Source organism: Trachurus trachurus (assembly GCF_905171665.1).
Source record: "Trachurus trachurus genome assembly, chromosome: 4".
Lineage (NCBI taxonomy): Eukaryota > Metazoa > Chordata > Actinopteri > Carangiformes > Carangidae > Trachurus > Trachurus trachurus.
In genome coordinates, this window is record NC_139898.1 from 6,441,751 (window position 1) to 6,458,939 (window position 17,189).

General features: G+C 43.0%; 1 protein-coding gene across 1 annotated transcript in view; it reads right to left on the reverse strand.

Moving 5' to 3' along the window:
- Window positions 1-7,435: 7,435 nt before the first annotated feature.
- Window positions 7,436-17,189, reverse strand: part of LOC310985188 (cadherin-2-like) — a 55,212-nt gene continuing 45,458 nt past the window's right edge. Inside the window, exons 11-13 of the mRNA XM_083970697.1 lie at window positions 16,521-16,663; window positions 11,647-11,880; window positions 7,436-8,606 (exon numbers count right to left, since the gene is read on the reverse strand). Of these exons, the coding sequence (XP_083826823.1) occupies window positions 8,410-8,606; window positions 11,647-11,880; window positions 16,521-16,663 (574 nt within the window). The 3' untranslated portion in view covers window positions 7,436-8,409. The remainder of the gene's footprint in view (window positions 8,607-11,646; window positions 11,881-16,520; window positions 16,664-17,189) is intronic.

The following is a 17,189-nucleotide window of genomic DNA, read 5'->3' on the forward strand; positions in this document are numbered from 1 at the left end:
ACACCGGAAGAACTAGTCCACAGAAACAGCGCCACGAAAAGCAAGTGTGTGACCTCCCCACAGCGACGCCTGTGGCCAGGAGGAAGATTGCAGCACCACGGCGCCTGCTATCCCGTGAATATTTCCCTCCTTGTCTCATCGCTGCGATGTTTAGGTATTATTTTTACGTTTTTTAAAAACTTTATTTTATGAAATATGCTTTGCCTTTATTTCAGTCACAATAAGAGACTGGGAGGAAAAGCTTGACATAAAGCGAAGAGCCAACTGCATGGCTTTGGAGGAAAGTTCCCTACTGAATTCCTTATTAGATGTCTCTCACCAGTGATAAAACTGAGCCAGACTGCTGATAACCACCTTCCTAGTAGTCACAACAGACCGTGTTAGATTGAGTTACACCAGCTGACCAAAAGTTAATTTTGCACATAGCACAGGCCTGATGTCCTGCAGCGCCCTTGAAGTGGAGAGAGGTTACATTAGGGGTGTTCGTGTTGTTTACAAGTTTTTTTTGTCAGTTTTTTCTCACACTGTACCCTACCTCCCAGTAGTCTGTCTGAGGAGATGCGCCTCACACTGTCACACTTTCAAAATTGAAGTAGGCAGGTATAATGGTGTGTGTCCCTGAAGTAGAGCAGTATGTGACCTCAATGTTTTGGTGAATTAATTTCACTTTCTGTTTCATTGCCCTCTGTGTTAGGGAGAAATTCTGAGGTGATGCAGGAAGAAGAAGCACCGGAGTCCTGGATGTCTCATATAAGAATTTTATTAGGCTCCATCGATCAAGGAGAACAGAAGAGTCATCGACACAACATGAGTGAGTGTGTGATTCCACCTCCATTCTGAGGGCCAAAACAGCAAACCCCCCCCCCCATAAGATATTGCTCTTCACTGTGAGAATTTATTGTGTTGCTAATTCTGCTAAGACTTCTTATTTATGTGGCAAGGTGAAGAGGGCCCGGGCGGGGATTGAACCCACACCTCCCGGGTAAGAGTCATGCGCGCTTGCCAGTCACCCAAAGGGACATCCCCTTGGCCAAGTAGCCAGGGCACATGATCAATTGGAGGCATAGTGACAGGACCACCACTGTCACATCTCTCCCCCTCTTTTCACAAGCACGTCCTCGTGCTTCCGCGCAGGCTGCCACACATTAGGAATCCATGGACTACATGGATCCTGCCAACAACGCCAGAATGTGGCAAGGTGAAGAGGGCCCGGGCGGGGATTGAACCCACACCTCCCGGGTAAGAGTCATGTGCGCTTGCCAGTCACCCAAAGGGACATCCCCTTGGCCAAGTAGCCAGGGCACATGATCAATTGGAGGCATAGTGACAGGACCACCACTGTCACATTTACAAGATAGAGTTGATTATTGGTTGATTATAATTTTGATATTGACAAGTGGAAAATGAAAAGATCATAGGCATGAAAGATTCAATGTGACCAATAAAAGCAAGATGAGGACATCCTGTAAACACCGTGTAACTGTACAATATGAATATTCAAGAGAGCAATCAATGGCAGCCTTAGTTTTTTTTACTTTTTGCCCACCCAGATTCACTGTTGTTACCCCTGTGCCCCCCACCAGAAAAAACTCTGGACCCGCCCCTGATATAAATTATTATTTCATAGCAAGGCGAATGTGTAGGTCACAACTTGTCCACGAGAGCATTTTGGAGTTATATTGGATTGTGTATTTAGTTTGATGAGGGAAACGTGGAAATACCGTGCGCCTCTGTTGTGTTAGCTGAGCAGCTCGTGTCTCTGCCCCGCAGATCTAAAAACAGCTTGCACCGACAATTAAAGATAATGAACCTATTCCTAAAACCATATAGGGAGTATGGCAATAGGCGAATTTGTCAAAATTTGGAAATATCCCTGTAAGATAAAGATTTACACCTCCTAGATGATGGGAGAGCAACAATAGTTTCTCTCTCACACACAAAGCGTTATCACCTAGCTGTGTCTGGAAACCACCAAAGAGTGAGATTTAAGACGCAAAAGGAAGGAACATGGCCTTGGGATGTTCCTGGGAGAGAATTTGGGGCAGATAACTGGCAGTATATTTTTCTAAAAAAAAAGGGGGAAGTTGGGATAAAATCCAGAGATTACACGAGGAGATAATGATTGATGATTCATACCTCTGGGCATACAGTTGAAATAAACAACCAGGTGACCTCAGCAATAATTAGGACAAGCAGTCTGAGCTATTCCAAGAAGCAAAAACAAGATAAGAGCTGGAACCATTATGAATAGAAGAGTGTGGCCAGGCAATTAAACACAGAAAAAAGACCTCTAAAGATCTCATAACATGCAGCATCTCATCTACTCTTAGGCCCCGTCCAGACGAATACGCGGCTTCACCGAATCCGATCTTTTTCTTAATCGTTTTGAAAACGATGCCGTAAACACGGCATCGTTTTCAAAAATATCTGCGTCCACACGATCACCTGAAAACGACCCAAAACGCTGTACCTACATACTGCAGGCGTGTGTGTGGAGTGTGTGTGGCGCTGCAGCGCTGCCTGCCACACATAAACACTTAAGACAGCTGAAGAAGACGAGAAGTCCCCGCTGTAATTCAATAGAAGAAGAAGTCCCCCGCTGTATTCAAACTCAAACATGGATTAAATGTTGACAGGGAGTCGTGTCAGAGTAAATATTACGATCAGTGATGATTAAACAGCCGTGATTCAGCCGCAGCGTCTGAGCGATGCGACGTTAGTCGGCCGTTGTTGTTGTTACGTGCATAGACTGTCAGTGTGCAGCAGCTGCTGCAGCGGTGTCTGTGTGTGTGTGTCTCAGGTTACAGGTAGAGCGGCGGGGGGCATCATGACATCATCGTTTCAGAAAAAATCCGTATTGGCCGTCCAGACGGATACGCTGGGGCGGCGTTTTCAAATTTTCCCACTCTGGGACCCGTTTTCAAAAAATACCGTTTTCACCCCCTGAAAACGCCGGATTCGTGTGGACGCGAGGTCAATCCGATAAAGTATTTATCCGGATTCGAAAAAAACGGCTTCGTCTGGACGGGGCCTTAAAGAGCACAGGCAGGAACGCTGCAGGATATTTAAGAAGGCAGGGAGAACAACACCTAAGAGAGAGGTATAGAGGCAGTGATAAAGAGAATGGTAAGAATCTCTATTGGGACCAGGCAGAGAGCTAAAGCATTTATACAGAAACAAAGGGCAGAAAACCTGTCAGAAGTAGGGAGAAGAAAAAGGGAAACTACCATCAGTATCCAGGTGTGTTAAAAAGGAAGGAATAAATTGGCGATTCAACCGGTGCATGGCTGAGATGAAAAGAGCCACAGACAGGTCAAGACTCACCTCTCCAAGGAGAGACCATGTTAGGCTGAATCATTGAGGGGAAGAGGCATCCTACCTAGAAGTTTCTTCAGCTGTTGATATAACAATTAAGGAGGAGGGACAAGTACCTGCAGAGAAGCAGTCAAGATTCCTATAAGAAAACCTGGCCCGCCTAAGATCCATCTAAAGCTCGGGAGCTTATAATTTTAGATTGAAAAGGCAGAGAAGCTGGCGAGCCATCAGTGTGGGTTTAGGGAAACTTTAGAAAAGATCAAAGGTAAGACTAGAGATTGGGGGTACTGTATTACTACAAAATACTCTTTTTTTTGCGAGATCTCGCAATACTTTTGCGAGATCTCACAAAAAGTATTGCGAGATCACACACAAAAAAAATGTCCTTCCATGTCCCTTTATGGGCTCCGTAGTACTTATTCACCTCCTTCACTATAACTCATCTTTATTGGATCAATATTCATTAAAACATTAAAGGGACAACGAGGAGTTTTGGAAAGCAAAGTGTTTTCACACTACATTTCCCATGAGCCTCCGTGCGCACGGTGACATTCTTGGACCGGCGCAAGACGGACGAAAGCGAAAACATTTGCCAAGAATGTTTTCATTCATCAAGAATGAAAGTCGGAGGTTCGAAGATGATCAGATACCGTCGTAGTTCCGACCATAAACGGCGATACGGCGGTGTTATTCCCATGACCCGCCGGGCAGCGTCCGGGAAACCGAAAGTAGGAAATGCTGGGCGAGCCGACCACTAATAATAATAACAAAATAACGATAAAGACAAACCGATATATTTATCAAAAAATGGACCCATTAACAAGTGTGGGTAACGTAGATTCATAATATGAGACTTTTTTTTATAACCAAAAGCAAACTCCTCGTTGTCCCTTTAAAATACTGATGTTTATACACAATTATTATTATTATTATTATTTACTTTTATTCTCTGTATTTTATTTGGGATCCTAGTAAATCAAGCCTATTTTGCTGCTCTTTGAGGTCCTGGCTCCATTCTTGTTGTTTTACTTTTCCACTAGATGGAGCTCCATCATTCCACTATTTGTTTGGCCACAGACCCGTGCAGCAGTAGTGTTATGGAGAACTGTTTTGCTTTCAGCCCTCTCATGTCAGTGTCAGATTTAGAATCAAAATCAGAATCACTTTTATTGCCAGTAGTCTTAACACCTACAGGAATTTGCCTTGTTGAAAGTGCAAAACACAATAACCAATACATCCAAAAACAAAACTACAATAACAACAAAATATAGATTTTTTAAAAATAGGAAAAAAGGCTATATGCACACTATGTTCATATAGATCTGAGCAGTGTGTGAGGAACTGTCTACCTCTGTGGACGACTCACTCTATCTCCACAGCCACCTGGTATACTGGACAAACATCAAACATTATCCAGATGGACGGAAATTGAGTGGGGAACTGAATAAACAATACAAAGGACAGCCTAATAATGTCAGCCATAGATGATCACTTTGTGATTCTGTGTTGCAGGTTCCTGAACTGAATCATTTTCAAATGCATATTGTTTGATGAACTGTGATGAATTTTGTTGGTCAAAGGTCAAAGGTCATGGTGACCTCACGTGCTTGCGAGTGCAATATATCACAAACACCTGGAGCGAATCTCCCAGAAGTAATCAGAACAGAATTTAACTTTAAAGGTCCAGTGTGTAATAATTGGCAAGTTTTATTGGCAAAACCTGAATATATACTATCCATGAATATATTTGTATAAGTGATAATAACTATAAAGTAAGAGAGTGAATATGGTTTAGCTCTTCACCTCATCACTCCATGCTCATGGAATACTCCCAGTCGTGGTAAGTCTTTTTTTGTCCTTGGAGGCCACCGTCACTTTGCCGACGGGAAGGGTGAGTGCGAGCTAACGAGTGAGCGCTGCAAACTAGAATCTGATCACTCAATATCACTATTTTACACACTGGACCTTTAAATTTCTGTATAATCAAGATCAGAATCACTTCAGTGGCTTCCCTCAGAGAGAAGAAGCACGAGAATAAAAAAAAACAGTATTCAGCACATTAAATAAAATCAGTAAATTGTGCTGGTGACACTTTACAATGAGGGTCCCTTAATTAACGTTAGTTTGTACATTATTAAGCATTCATATATAAACTAATGTGTTAATTAATGCTGAGTAATGCATACATAATCATAACTAATTACATTATTCAACTTTTATTATTACTTAATAATTTATTAACTAACTTTGAGTAGTAAACATTAATTTTACTGCTATCTAATGGGCTACATTACAGCAGAAGTAAGCGGAATTTTTGTGTTAATATAAGTCTTAATAGTTATATCTTCCGACAGCAATCACTTACATAGAGTGTTTGGTCTGAAACACGGGTCTGTCAGTCACTCTGCTCTGCTGTAAGCCGAGGAGAAAACTTTTCTTGTATCCTACAATTTTTATCCAATGAGGAGAGAGAACGGCATGAAGGGCTGTGTGTGCAGCCAAGGGATGCGCCTGAATGTGGTGACGTAGGGACGAGGACCAATAGATCCATGACGAGGGCGGGGGCTGCTAACTCCATCGGCTGACAAGAAGTTATGGTGCGTTCAAGGCAACCCGTAACTCGTGTTTTTCCGACCTGTGAAGTCGTACCAGTTTGATCTGGTACGAGTTCACGGGTCGGAAAAACACGAGTGGCCGTTATAGTGCACTTTCACAGGCAACAGGCCGGAAAATCACGAGTTACGGGTTGCGTGGAACACTACAAAGTCGTAAGTTGTGACTTGAAGCTGTAACTTACGGTTTCAAAAGCCTGCCTGGAACCCAGCGTTAGCCAAAACGACCGGATCGCTTACTTCTGCATTAATTAATGTGTTTCCTAATCCTAAGTAATACATAATAATGATTGTTATTATATATCTGTAAACAGTTAATTAATGCTTAATAATGTACTAACTAACGTTAATTAAGGGACCCTTATTGTAAAGTGTTACCGATCAAAGGTCAGTTTCCCTGTGGGTTCATGTTGTCTGCAATAACAACTCTGTCCATTCTTCAAGGCTGTAACTAGGACAAAACAAGGATGTGATATTCTAGTTTTAATTAATATATGAGCCATGTAATGAATGGACTGCTGTGCCACTGCAGGAGATACTTTATAACTACCCCATTAACACTTATTTTAAGTTTGTGCGTTAGCGTGTTAATCATGTTTCATCCTGACTGACGTTCACTACTAGTCTGCCGTCTGCTCATCCAGTCACAACTCCATTCATTTATTTAATGGCTTAAACTGTCTCTGTGGGTAAATTAAAACTCTGATGGTGCAGCCTCCTCCCCTGCTCCCACCAGTCCCTGAGGGCAAGACCCGTCCTGGACGTCCTCATCATCATCTTTCTTCCTCCCCACATGTGGTCAGTGTGAGTACAGTGTAGCCTAAATGTTCAACATCATTCAAGGATTTCAAATCAAATATCTGGGACAGCGATGAGTCTCAGGAAAATTGATGCATTCTGTTTGTGGACACGGAAAAACTGCACAGTTGTGGAAATATTCTTAAAGTGTTCAGCTGTGTCAGAGCAAATAGTCACACCATTATTATTATTGAGAAAGATGCATTCTACTGACAATGTACATTTTCATAGAGTTCTATATGCTTTTCAGTAAAAATGATAGATGTTCTATAATTAACCCATCAGTCCTCAGTCCCCATAGAGTTTATGTTACAGGAGCAGGCCTATTAGTCTGTCTCAAACTGCTCAGAGTGAGTAGTCTCAAATAAAACAGCTTCTCTATTTTTGATATTATGACAGTAGATAAGATCTGATATTTGGCAGTGACTTTAAAAATATGCATGTTGCCTTTATGATAAAGTTTCCATCTGTAATGGGTGTGACTGGTAGGCAACAGCCTCATCATTTCACTTCTTTGTGAGCGGCACAGTGTTGTGGGTTGTGCTGCTTATAGGAAGGACTCGGAGCTACTGGTTGCTCCCTTAATAGAAAACAGATGGTTGTGTAAGTGAAAAACAAGAGTAGGCCTACAGATATTAACACATCTGTTTGAGGAATCCACAAAACTGACCTTCAACGCTCTTCAATATGTATCAGGAGGCAAGGCAAGGCAAGGCAAGGCAATTTTATTTGTATAGCCCGTTTTTACAAACAGTTTGTCTCAAAGGGCTTTACATGGCATCGTAACAACATCCTGAGTGATACAACTTTATTAGCTGTAGAAACCAAAACTGTCTTTTGTAAAAGGTTGTAAAAGTGTTGCTTGTCTGTGCAAGGATGAGGAGGTAACCAATGGAAAACAGTGACTCTTGCAGCTGATTGTCTGACAGAAAAACCAAAAATATCTAGGGATGCCAGTCAGAGCCAAGGAAAACCAGGAAAAACCTACAGACAATATGATGTGTATTCTCCTGTACACGTTGGCCAAACCCTAAAAAATAATGGTTGTGTATAGGGTTGCCCCCCATCCCAGGCAATATTCTATTTGAAAATGAATTGTGTTTGAAGAAATTCCATCAAGGCACTACTGAGATATGATGCCCACGAGAATGTGATAAAACTGAAATGAAGAGCATTCTACAAATATGCATGAGTTTAGGAATAAAGGCAAAGGAAACATAGCCTCGTAAACCAGCCTCTCCCAGAAATGCATTACATTTCATTTCACAGGGAGAGTCTGGCCTCATTCCCCGTGTAAGCGTTTGTGGTGGGCGAGAGGTGGGCGGGAGTAGTAGCGTTGACAGACAACCCCATTCAGCCAATCAGCAAGTTGGTATATCAAACTTTTGCCGAATCCAGTTGGAAGAACAGCGAAAATGTCTTTTTTTCCCCCATTCTGCTGTTTCTCTCCAGGTGTGTGTGAGTCAGTTACTGTGGTTATGGCTACTATGGTTACCGTGATGCTCTGTGTCTCTTTCTCTTTACATTTTAATTACAGAGGAGTAGAGCCTCAGAGCCTGCGTCAGGAGGCTTCAGTCTATTCATAAAAAGTGTGAGCAGATCATGTGCTGGTGCACCGGTGGAAATGTTAGTTTGGAGGCTTGTGATCTGCAATGTAGAAAAATCTGTGCCCCCTGAAATATATTTAATGCCGCCCCTCCAGTTTGTCTCTGAAGCTGGGTCTGTCCACACAGTCTCCATGGTGATCACACTGGCAGACCTTGACCCTGAAGTAGGAGGTGGTGGACATGGGCAGGCTGCCTGAGTCTGTGATCCTGACCGGAACCTCGTAGATGCCGCTGGCCAGGGAGCCGATCCGCAGGCGGAGTTGGGCGTACTCACCTGCGGTACAACAGGGCGAAATTGGAAAGACAGATGAAGAAGTTAATTGAGAGAAAGAGAGGTAAGTAACCTCATTTAGGCTGCTAATGGTACTTACTTCAGAGGGAGATTTTTTTCAAACCATTAACTGAGCTCAAACCCACAAAAATCTATTAGTCACTGAAGGAGAATAAACAGCTCCTGCTGTACACAAGCATTGATACACTCTTTTAAAATGTCAATAGATATAACTGTCATTCACCTTGCAAGGCAGCCCAGATCCTAACCCACTTCAACATGGTCATTTTGTTTTGAATTGAATAAAAAATGTTAGAAGAAGCTACACAATAAAGGGGAAGTCAAGGATTTCTAGTTCTCTGAAATAATCTTCCCACAATGATAGCCATGAAAAGAAGCTTTTTATTCATCTTTGCTTTTTCAAACTAGTTTAGAAATGCAGCAACAGCAACTAAATCCCCTTATATTGAACACCTAAAAGGCTTTTTATTGTTTCTTTTATTCCATTACACACATCAACACCCATCTAGAGGAGTTGAGAACTAGCAACTGCTGTAAATTCTGAGCGTCCACTAAATGAGAAGGCTGGTTGTTTGATCTCCCAGCTTGAAGTGCTCTTGGGCAAGATACTGAACCCTGAGTTGCCCCTGATGTGTCAAAAAAAGCTGTATAAAAGCGCTTTAACCCTTTATCTACTGCGATAATGCGGTATGTTTGCTATAATTAGCGTAACTCTGCCATAGTTCGTCCAATCAGAAAAATTCCAACGCTGACGGAAAGCTGAGAAGCTGTGCTTTCCTTCTATATTATCTAGCCTATATTACCATAATGCCTGCAATTTCATTTTGAAAGGAGGGAAAACGGACAGAGTTAGAGTGGAGAAAGGAAAGATAGAGCAATCATGTGGTGTTTTTGAATAAAATTGTGTGAAAGCGAGTGTGTGCATGTCTTTTCACCTATATAGTCTGAACTTCTTTGCCTGTGAATAGAGTTCACTTTTGCACTGTTTCTTTTGTAAACCCAGAGCCCTAGACTCAAAAAAATACCAAGATTTTCAACATGTATAGGTTCAAATGTCAAATGAAAACGTTATGTCCGGTAACAGTATTTTTCCTCAACAATACCCAGCCATCACCAACAACAGGAGCCTCCAGTGTTATGTTGTAACGAGCAGGAGGGCTGTTGTGGTGAGCTGGGAAGAGGGTGTTTGCAGCGGGGTCCGCCCGCTATTCAGACATCCCGCTATTCCGACATGTCTCTATTTAGACATCCCGCTATTACGACATCCCTCTATCTAGACATGCCGGTAGTCCGACACTTTTTCATACCGCTATTCCGACACGTCATCTTTTTTTTTTTTTTTTTTTTTTTACAGCTGCGATACCCAGGCGCGTCTCTCTCTCTCTTTTCTTTTCAGCATGCCTATCACCGGTTTGATGAGGGAGTGATGTTCTTAATCTCAACAACTAAACTATCAAGTCACAAACAAAACTGACACACATGATAAACAAACAGAACTATGTGGCAGTTTGTTTGTCAAGTTAACCTGTGACCTTCAGCACCACGGACAGCGCCGCGGAGCTGCAGCTGTGAGCGTCTGGGCTCTGGGCTTATGGCCTGGGGCCTCATTTATCAAAACTGTAAGTAAGCAGTGTAAAACTGCTGCTACTAAATTTTTTGCTTAGGCCCACGGCGAAAAGACACCCAAAATATTTACGCCTTTTTCAGATCTATCAAACTGTGCCTGCACAACTCTCCACAATTTCTCTTTGATAAATCAAACTGGATCCAAGAATGGTGCGCAGTTGCGCACGTGAACACACCTCATATTCCGCCCCCGGAACGCCTAGACACAACCATATATGGTCAGCACGTGCATATTAATTAGCCATGTGCGCTCTGTGGATCGGCAACAAAGTTATTCTCTCGTCAGCTCCAAACACACGTGCACCTCGTTAACTCAGGTGACAGAATAATAACAGTCTCAGTAGCTGCAGATCAGTGTGCGCTGCTGCCCGTGTGTTTTTAAACTTGGCAGGTTTGTTTTTTCTTCTCTCTTATAGACCTATGTATTTGTGTATGAGAAACAGTGTCTCAGATGAAAAAAAAAAAATCAAAAGGACATGTCTGACTATAACGTAATCAATCAATGTCGGAAAAGCGGAATGTTGTGAAAAATAGTAAAGTGCCGCTACTCCGACAATGAAAAAAAAAATGTCGGAATAGTGGGACGCTTGAAAAATAATGTTAATGCCGCTATTCCGACAATTAGAAGTCAATGTCGAAATAGCGGCATGTCGGAATAGCAGCATCTAACCGTTTGCAGCGGATGCTAACCGCTACTGCTACCCAAAGTTAGCATTGAGCTAGCTCACCACAACGGCCCTCATACTTGTTACCAGTTGATGCTTTAGTTGTCTGTGACGTCCAGGTATTCTTCCACAGCTCTAGCTTCACTCAGACTGTATTTATTTTTCTTTGCGGTCCTGACTGCTGCTGCTGAGAGAGAGAGACAGGCTAACTCGCTAACGGGACAGCTAGTGGGGCTAGCAGCCCTGAGCCCTCCTACTCTGCTGCACGTAGCTTCACCTGAGCTCTGTCATTGACTGGAGAGAAAAAAGTGACTCTGACTCGCTCTCCACATAGAAATGTCCAGACCCAGATATGATGAAGATGGATTTCATTTGTATAAGTCTAGCTTTTATTTTTGGACAAAAAATTCCAGGCTCAACCTTTAGGTACTCCAGGGAAAGGGGTCAAGGCACAAAGACATTTTCTGACCATTTTATAGCCATAATAACAAATATGTCCATTTGTCCATATTTTGTTTTATATGTTTTAAGCCTCGTGGGTAAAGGGTTAAGACTAGAATAACATAATCCTTATGAATGTGTAATTAAACTGGCTGGTTGGAAGGCTGTGTGACTGTCATCACCTCATGATACAGAGTGACTATATGAGTAGCATGTTTTTTTTATCTTCAGTGTATTCCCCTCATAAAGCAGCAGCAGAGGGTCATAGAGCGATGCCATTGGACACTGACCGTTGACGCGGTTGAGCGTCCAGTTGCCGCGGACATCAGCTGGTCGATTGGCCAGCTCAAAGACAAAGGGTCCAGCGTTGGGGTTCAGGTCCGGGTCACTGGCTGTGATGTTGATGGCGTTGGGATCAGGCCTCTCACACATCTCCACCTCAGGAGGGAACACGTGAGGAGCGTTGTCATTAATGTCCAGCAGATACATGTGAATGGTGCCCGTCCCACTGGCAGGAGGAATACCTGGACAGAGGATAAAAAACATATGTTTTACATGATTTTCTATGAATTATTGAAAAAAACAAAACAATACACAACGCATTTGTAATCTATCAGACAGTTGATGTGAGTTCAAACATCCCCTGCCCAGTGTTCGTGATGGACATGTTTTCATTACAAAGCTGGAGGAGAAAACAGATGAGAGCTGCTCATTCTACGCCACAATAGACCTCATAATAAAATCTGTTAGACGATTTCAGTCAGGAAAATAGTTTGAGTGTGATTAAAGCAAAGAGCCTGACTCCCTTGGGTGTTTGGCTGATCACTGTAATGTTACTGGAAAATAGCAAAGCAGACCGCTACAGATCATGCGTACAGGCTCCTGGTATGAAGCCTGCAGCTGGATTCTCTCTACACAGCCATTCAACCAAGAAAACAGAAGGATCCAATAGTAAAGATAAGCAATGCTGATTATGAAAACAAACTATGTCCCATGAGGTAAAGAAAAATCAACAAAGATACCAGCCTACGCCTTTAAATGGACTGGAGTAAAAGTGTGTTTCACAAGGCTTAGTTTATGTAGTAGATGTTTGAATGCATGCGGCTAAGTGTTGCTACAAAGCACAAGCACATTGTTCCTAACAGAGACAAGGCCATTGCACCAGTTGCCAGAGATGAGTGCAGGTCCTGTGTCTCCATGGACACAGTGTAAACCCAAGCAAAGCTCAGAAACAGTAGATGCACATATGGTGACAGCAGAGACACTGCAGACATGTAACCTCTCGCGCAGCCTGTATTTGCTCAAGTGCGTGAGTGTATCAGTGAACTCCTTGCGGAGCATGTAAGGACGAGTAAGCAGGAGGCTCGGAGCACAGCGAGGCCTGTGTACGGAGAGAGGAAGGATGATGGAGCTGCTGCTGAATGAAAAATCCTCTTCTGCCATTTTCTACTTTGAACAGAGAATCCTCTTTTCTGTGGCTGTGAGCAGGGCTGTGATCGGGGGAGGAGACTTTGTGGATCACGCTGAATGAACAGGAAACCATGTTATTTTCAAAACTTCATGAAGAATGAAATTTAGAAGCTCAAATAGGTTTTTCACTGGACAATGCTGATCAGATTAAAAAAAACACACACACTTTTTTACATATTTATTTTTTTATTTATATTTAGGTATACTATTTCTAACCTATTTAATATAATATTATTACATATTACTTATATCTTATTCATTTATCTATCTCATATTGTATTATACTGTACTACACCATACTATACTTTTTCTAAACTGGTGGATGTTGGGTTTAAAAGGTAAATATTTAAAGGTTCCATATATTAAAGGTAGATACCCTGTGTGATTTGAATATAAAGCAGCTCTAGGTTCTGTATTAATACTGTAAAAAGTATCACAGCCTCAGTCCACAGAGAAATGCACACAGCCTGTATTCAGAGATTTGGCCTCAAAATCAGCTGTCAGGATTTATGTCACTTTGTGATGTCACAACAAAGCAGTCACCAAGCCCACCTGGGCTCACCATCCAACTTTGCAGGATTTGATTTCTCTGAGTGTTTCACCTGTAAACTGGTTCTTAAAACCAGCTCAATCTGATGGATCACCACTCCAAATGAAACACAGTAGAGGAGGAAAACAAGGAGCTTTATAACTCAACATTGTACCTGCCCATAAACAGCTCAGTGAAACAAGACAGAGACAAGTGGTAACAGTCTCCTCTCTCTGCTGCCATGATGTTTTCAGTCTATTGGATTTGTGCTGTTGTACCTCCACAAACATGCCCGATGTTAAAGGGCAAAATCTGAAATATGGTGTGTGAATCTGTGAAGTGTGGAACCTTTAAGACGTTGACTGTGCAGTCGATTAGTTAATGAATCATCAGGCTGCGTTCAGAGTCACCTCTCTGTTGTGGATGTTTGGTCGCTGGTTCAGAAGGTGGGTAGTGACTCATTCTGAGTGTGAGGCTGCTGTCACACTCTGTCACTACCAGATAATTACAGAGCGCTGACAGTTACTGCATGTTGTCATGCATAGTTTAGTCAAGTCCTTGTATCAAAAACTAACAAACAAACAATTAAAGGTCCCATATTATGCTGTTTTTCAACTATTTCACATGGTTCTAAGTTGTCCAACCATATAGTATTCCTAGTGTATTGTCCCCAAATCAATCTGCAGCTCTACATCTCAGTAATCTAAAAGTGGCTCTCCAGAGCTCTCCTGCGAACGAGCCATTTCTGTGTCTGCACCTTGAAATGCAAATAAGATGAGTAAACCACGTCCACTCCACACCTGTCACGGGGAGAGGGTGTGGTTTTCACTACAGGTACATGTGCCAGTGTTGACATTGGGACAGGGGTCGGGCATTGATTTCCGAAAAAAAAAAAAAAAATTCTGAGACTGGCATCTGGCAGAAGGAGAAACATGGAGAGACTCCTACTACCATCAGAAAGTTCTGTGTGAAACTGCCAAATAAAAAAAACAAGTGAAACTGAGGAGCGCAGCACAAACTGTGCACTGTTGTATGGACTGATGAGAATATTGACGTGGTTTTGCGCCGGGAGAGGAGACTTCCTCGTTCAGATGTCTCTCATTCCGTGATGAGGACCGCTGCGCTGATGAGAAGCGGTATCATCCCAATATTCTCTGATCCGCGAATTCATTTTTAATGACAGGCGGCTGTTTTTCAGTCAATGATTCAAAAGGATCATCTGGCGGCCGCGGTACCAACTGCTCCTCCCGTATCTACCGCATCTTCATGTCAAATGACGGACGGACGGGGGGAGAGAGAGAGCGTGTGTGCATGGATGGGGGGGGGGGGGGTCGCTGTTCCGGAAAACTGTCAGCGGGCGGAGCTCACGTTTTTCCAGACTGGCCCAGGGGGAGTATAAGGAAGTACCCGGAGGTGGAGTCACTTGAGTTCAGCGCATCCTGACGTCAAGTCTGCCAGCACTTCCAATTCGCCCGTTTGGAGACACGATCTCAAAAAAGTGTAGAAATCAATTAAGGGAGTGAACAGACTTTTTTCACCTCTAGGCGTCATAGAAAGGCCACGGGAACACATAGGACCACTACAAAACCTGTAGAAAGTGGATTTTGCATAATATGGGCCCTTTAAAATCTACCAGCTTTCCTGACCATTCACTGTCATTTCACATTCAATTATATTATTAGTAGCTTTATTGATTATGAGTGTATTTCTTAACGATATCCATGCATTCTGGGAGCCAATCACAGCAGAGGCTGATGACATAGTACACACTGTTTAAGAGTCTATTACAGGGCTGGGACACACAGCTCACACACTTAAATTCACGCCCACAGGCAATTAAATCACCCAATCAAGCTTATTTGCATGTCTCTGGATTGAGTGACACACAACCTTTTTTTTTCCATCAACTGATCCACGGACCACTTGCGTCTCGATCTGTGGAGAGCGATCTGAACGGATCACAGATCGACATCAATCGGTTGCACCACTACCTGTCCATTCCTCCGCTCCACTCACATGCTCTGGCGTCAGTCAGCTGAGCCAGAGCACAAGCAGCGAGTATGTATGTGTTTTATAACATTGGCAAGAAAAAAACCATCGTCAATCATCCTCTTAATCGCAGATCCACGATCAGATTGCCGATCGGTACAAGCCTACCTCTGCCCAATAGTGCTGTCCCACAAACAGATCATCTGATATATAATCGTCTCCAAATCAAATACCAAGAGTTTATGGCATTTTCTTCTTATATCTCTCGTCTGGTCTCCTTGTGTATTACTGTAATGCTTCAGCCCTGTGATGCACAATCAAGTTACAGACAACACTTTTTTTCAGGACAACCTGGGCTTTCAGAATATTCACTATGTAGTGGTGTCATATGAATGTAGAAAAAGCTATATGATCAGAAAAAGAAAGGAAAAAGCTTCACATATTTGTTTGAAACAGAGAAAATTATCTTAAACTTCTTTTTAGACACTATAGACCTGTTCTTTGAGGTGTTGGAGATTAAGGGAAAAAGAATAAAGGCTCTCTTTGGCACATAATGTGAAGGTGCACAAGTCTTCTATCTGACTTTGGCCCATCCTATGATGGGGCATGAGTCTCCTATTGGACATGGGAGCTTGAGACAGGACTACTCCGCTTCTGGGTGAGCTACAGACACACCAGCGGATTCTGTCCCGCTTTCAATAAAAAAAAGAATCACATCATATCATTTGGCGTTCTGGAGATAAGATGCAAACGAGTAAAACAATACCCCCACCATTATATACAATAGCACCAACCTCAGAAAGGTCCAGACTTCTCAATCAGGAAGTACAGTAAGAGCAGGTGAGTTGAAAACATGTTTCCGGTAGAGCAGCCATTTTCACAGTTACAGTATGCTGCTGTTGAAGCGTCATGTTATGATGCTGTGTTTTATTTTCTCAATCTTCTCTAACGAATGAATGACAAAACTGCTGAATAATAATGTGTAATTAATTCCATAGCGGTGCGTTAGCTCGTAGCCTCACTAGCTGCTGTTCTCCAACACTGTTTCCAGCCTGCAGACACTGACTCCACACTAACCCAGGATGACTGCAGCTATTGACAAAGCAGTGAGTGTGTGTCTGTGTGTGAGGGGGTGGAGGGGGGTTAAGGTCACTGCAGGACACGGGCAGGTCTCACCGTTATCAGAGGCCATGAAGGTGACATTGTACAGATTGTTCTTGACGTAGGGAGACTCTCGGTCGAGGATGGCGATGGTGGAAATCCGGCCGTTAACTGGGTCAATCTCCAGCCAGTTGGCAGGGTCGTACATCTTGGAGTACCTGGATTGTGAGGGAGGGAGAGAGAGAGAGAGAGAGACAGTGTGTGAGAGAGGGAGGCAGCGTCTTCAGCTGCTGCCTGGATCCAGGCCAAGCTGCTAGAGGGAGCTGATGTATGGAGGCTGCAGCAGTCTCATTCACTTACTCCAGCTGGAAACAACTCTGCCTCTAACGGACTCCTACATTATATCACAACATGTGTTTATCAGTGGAAATGTTTGATCTTGAATTGCAGTCAGTGAACAGAAGGAAGCCTTGGTGATTTATCATGTTTCACATTTCAAACAACACTGTGAATGAACAAAGAAGAGCAGAGCGACTGTGCGACGTGAGGCGGCCATGACGGAGCGGAGTGGCCCGTTTTTACCTGTTGTTAATTAGTAAGATAAAGAGGAAGCGTCTGAAGAGCAGCTAACTGCACAACACAAAGCGACACAGGAAGAAAAATCTGACACCAAGATGTTCTCCCCCCGGTCGGCTCCGCGGCGTACAATACACTCTCTTTATCTGTGTCAGCATGTGTGCATTT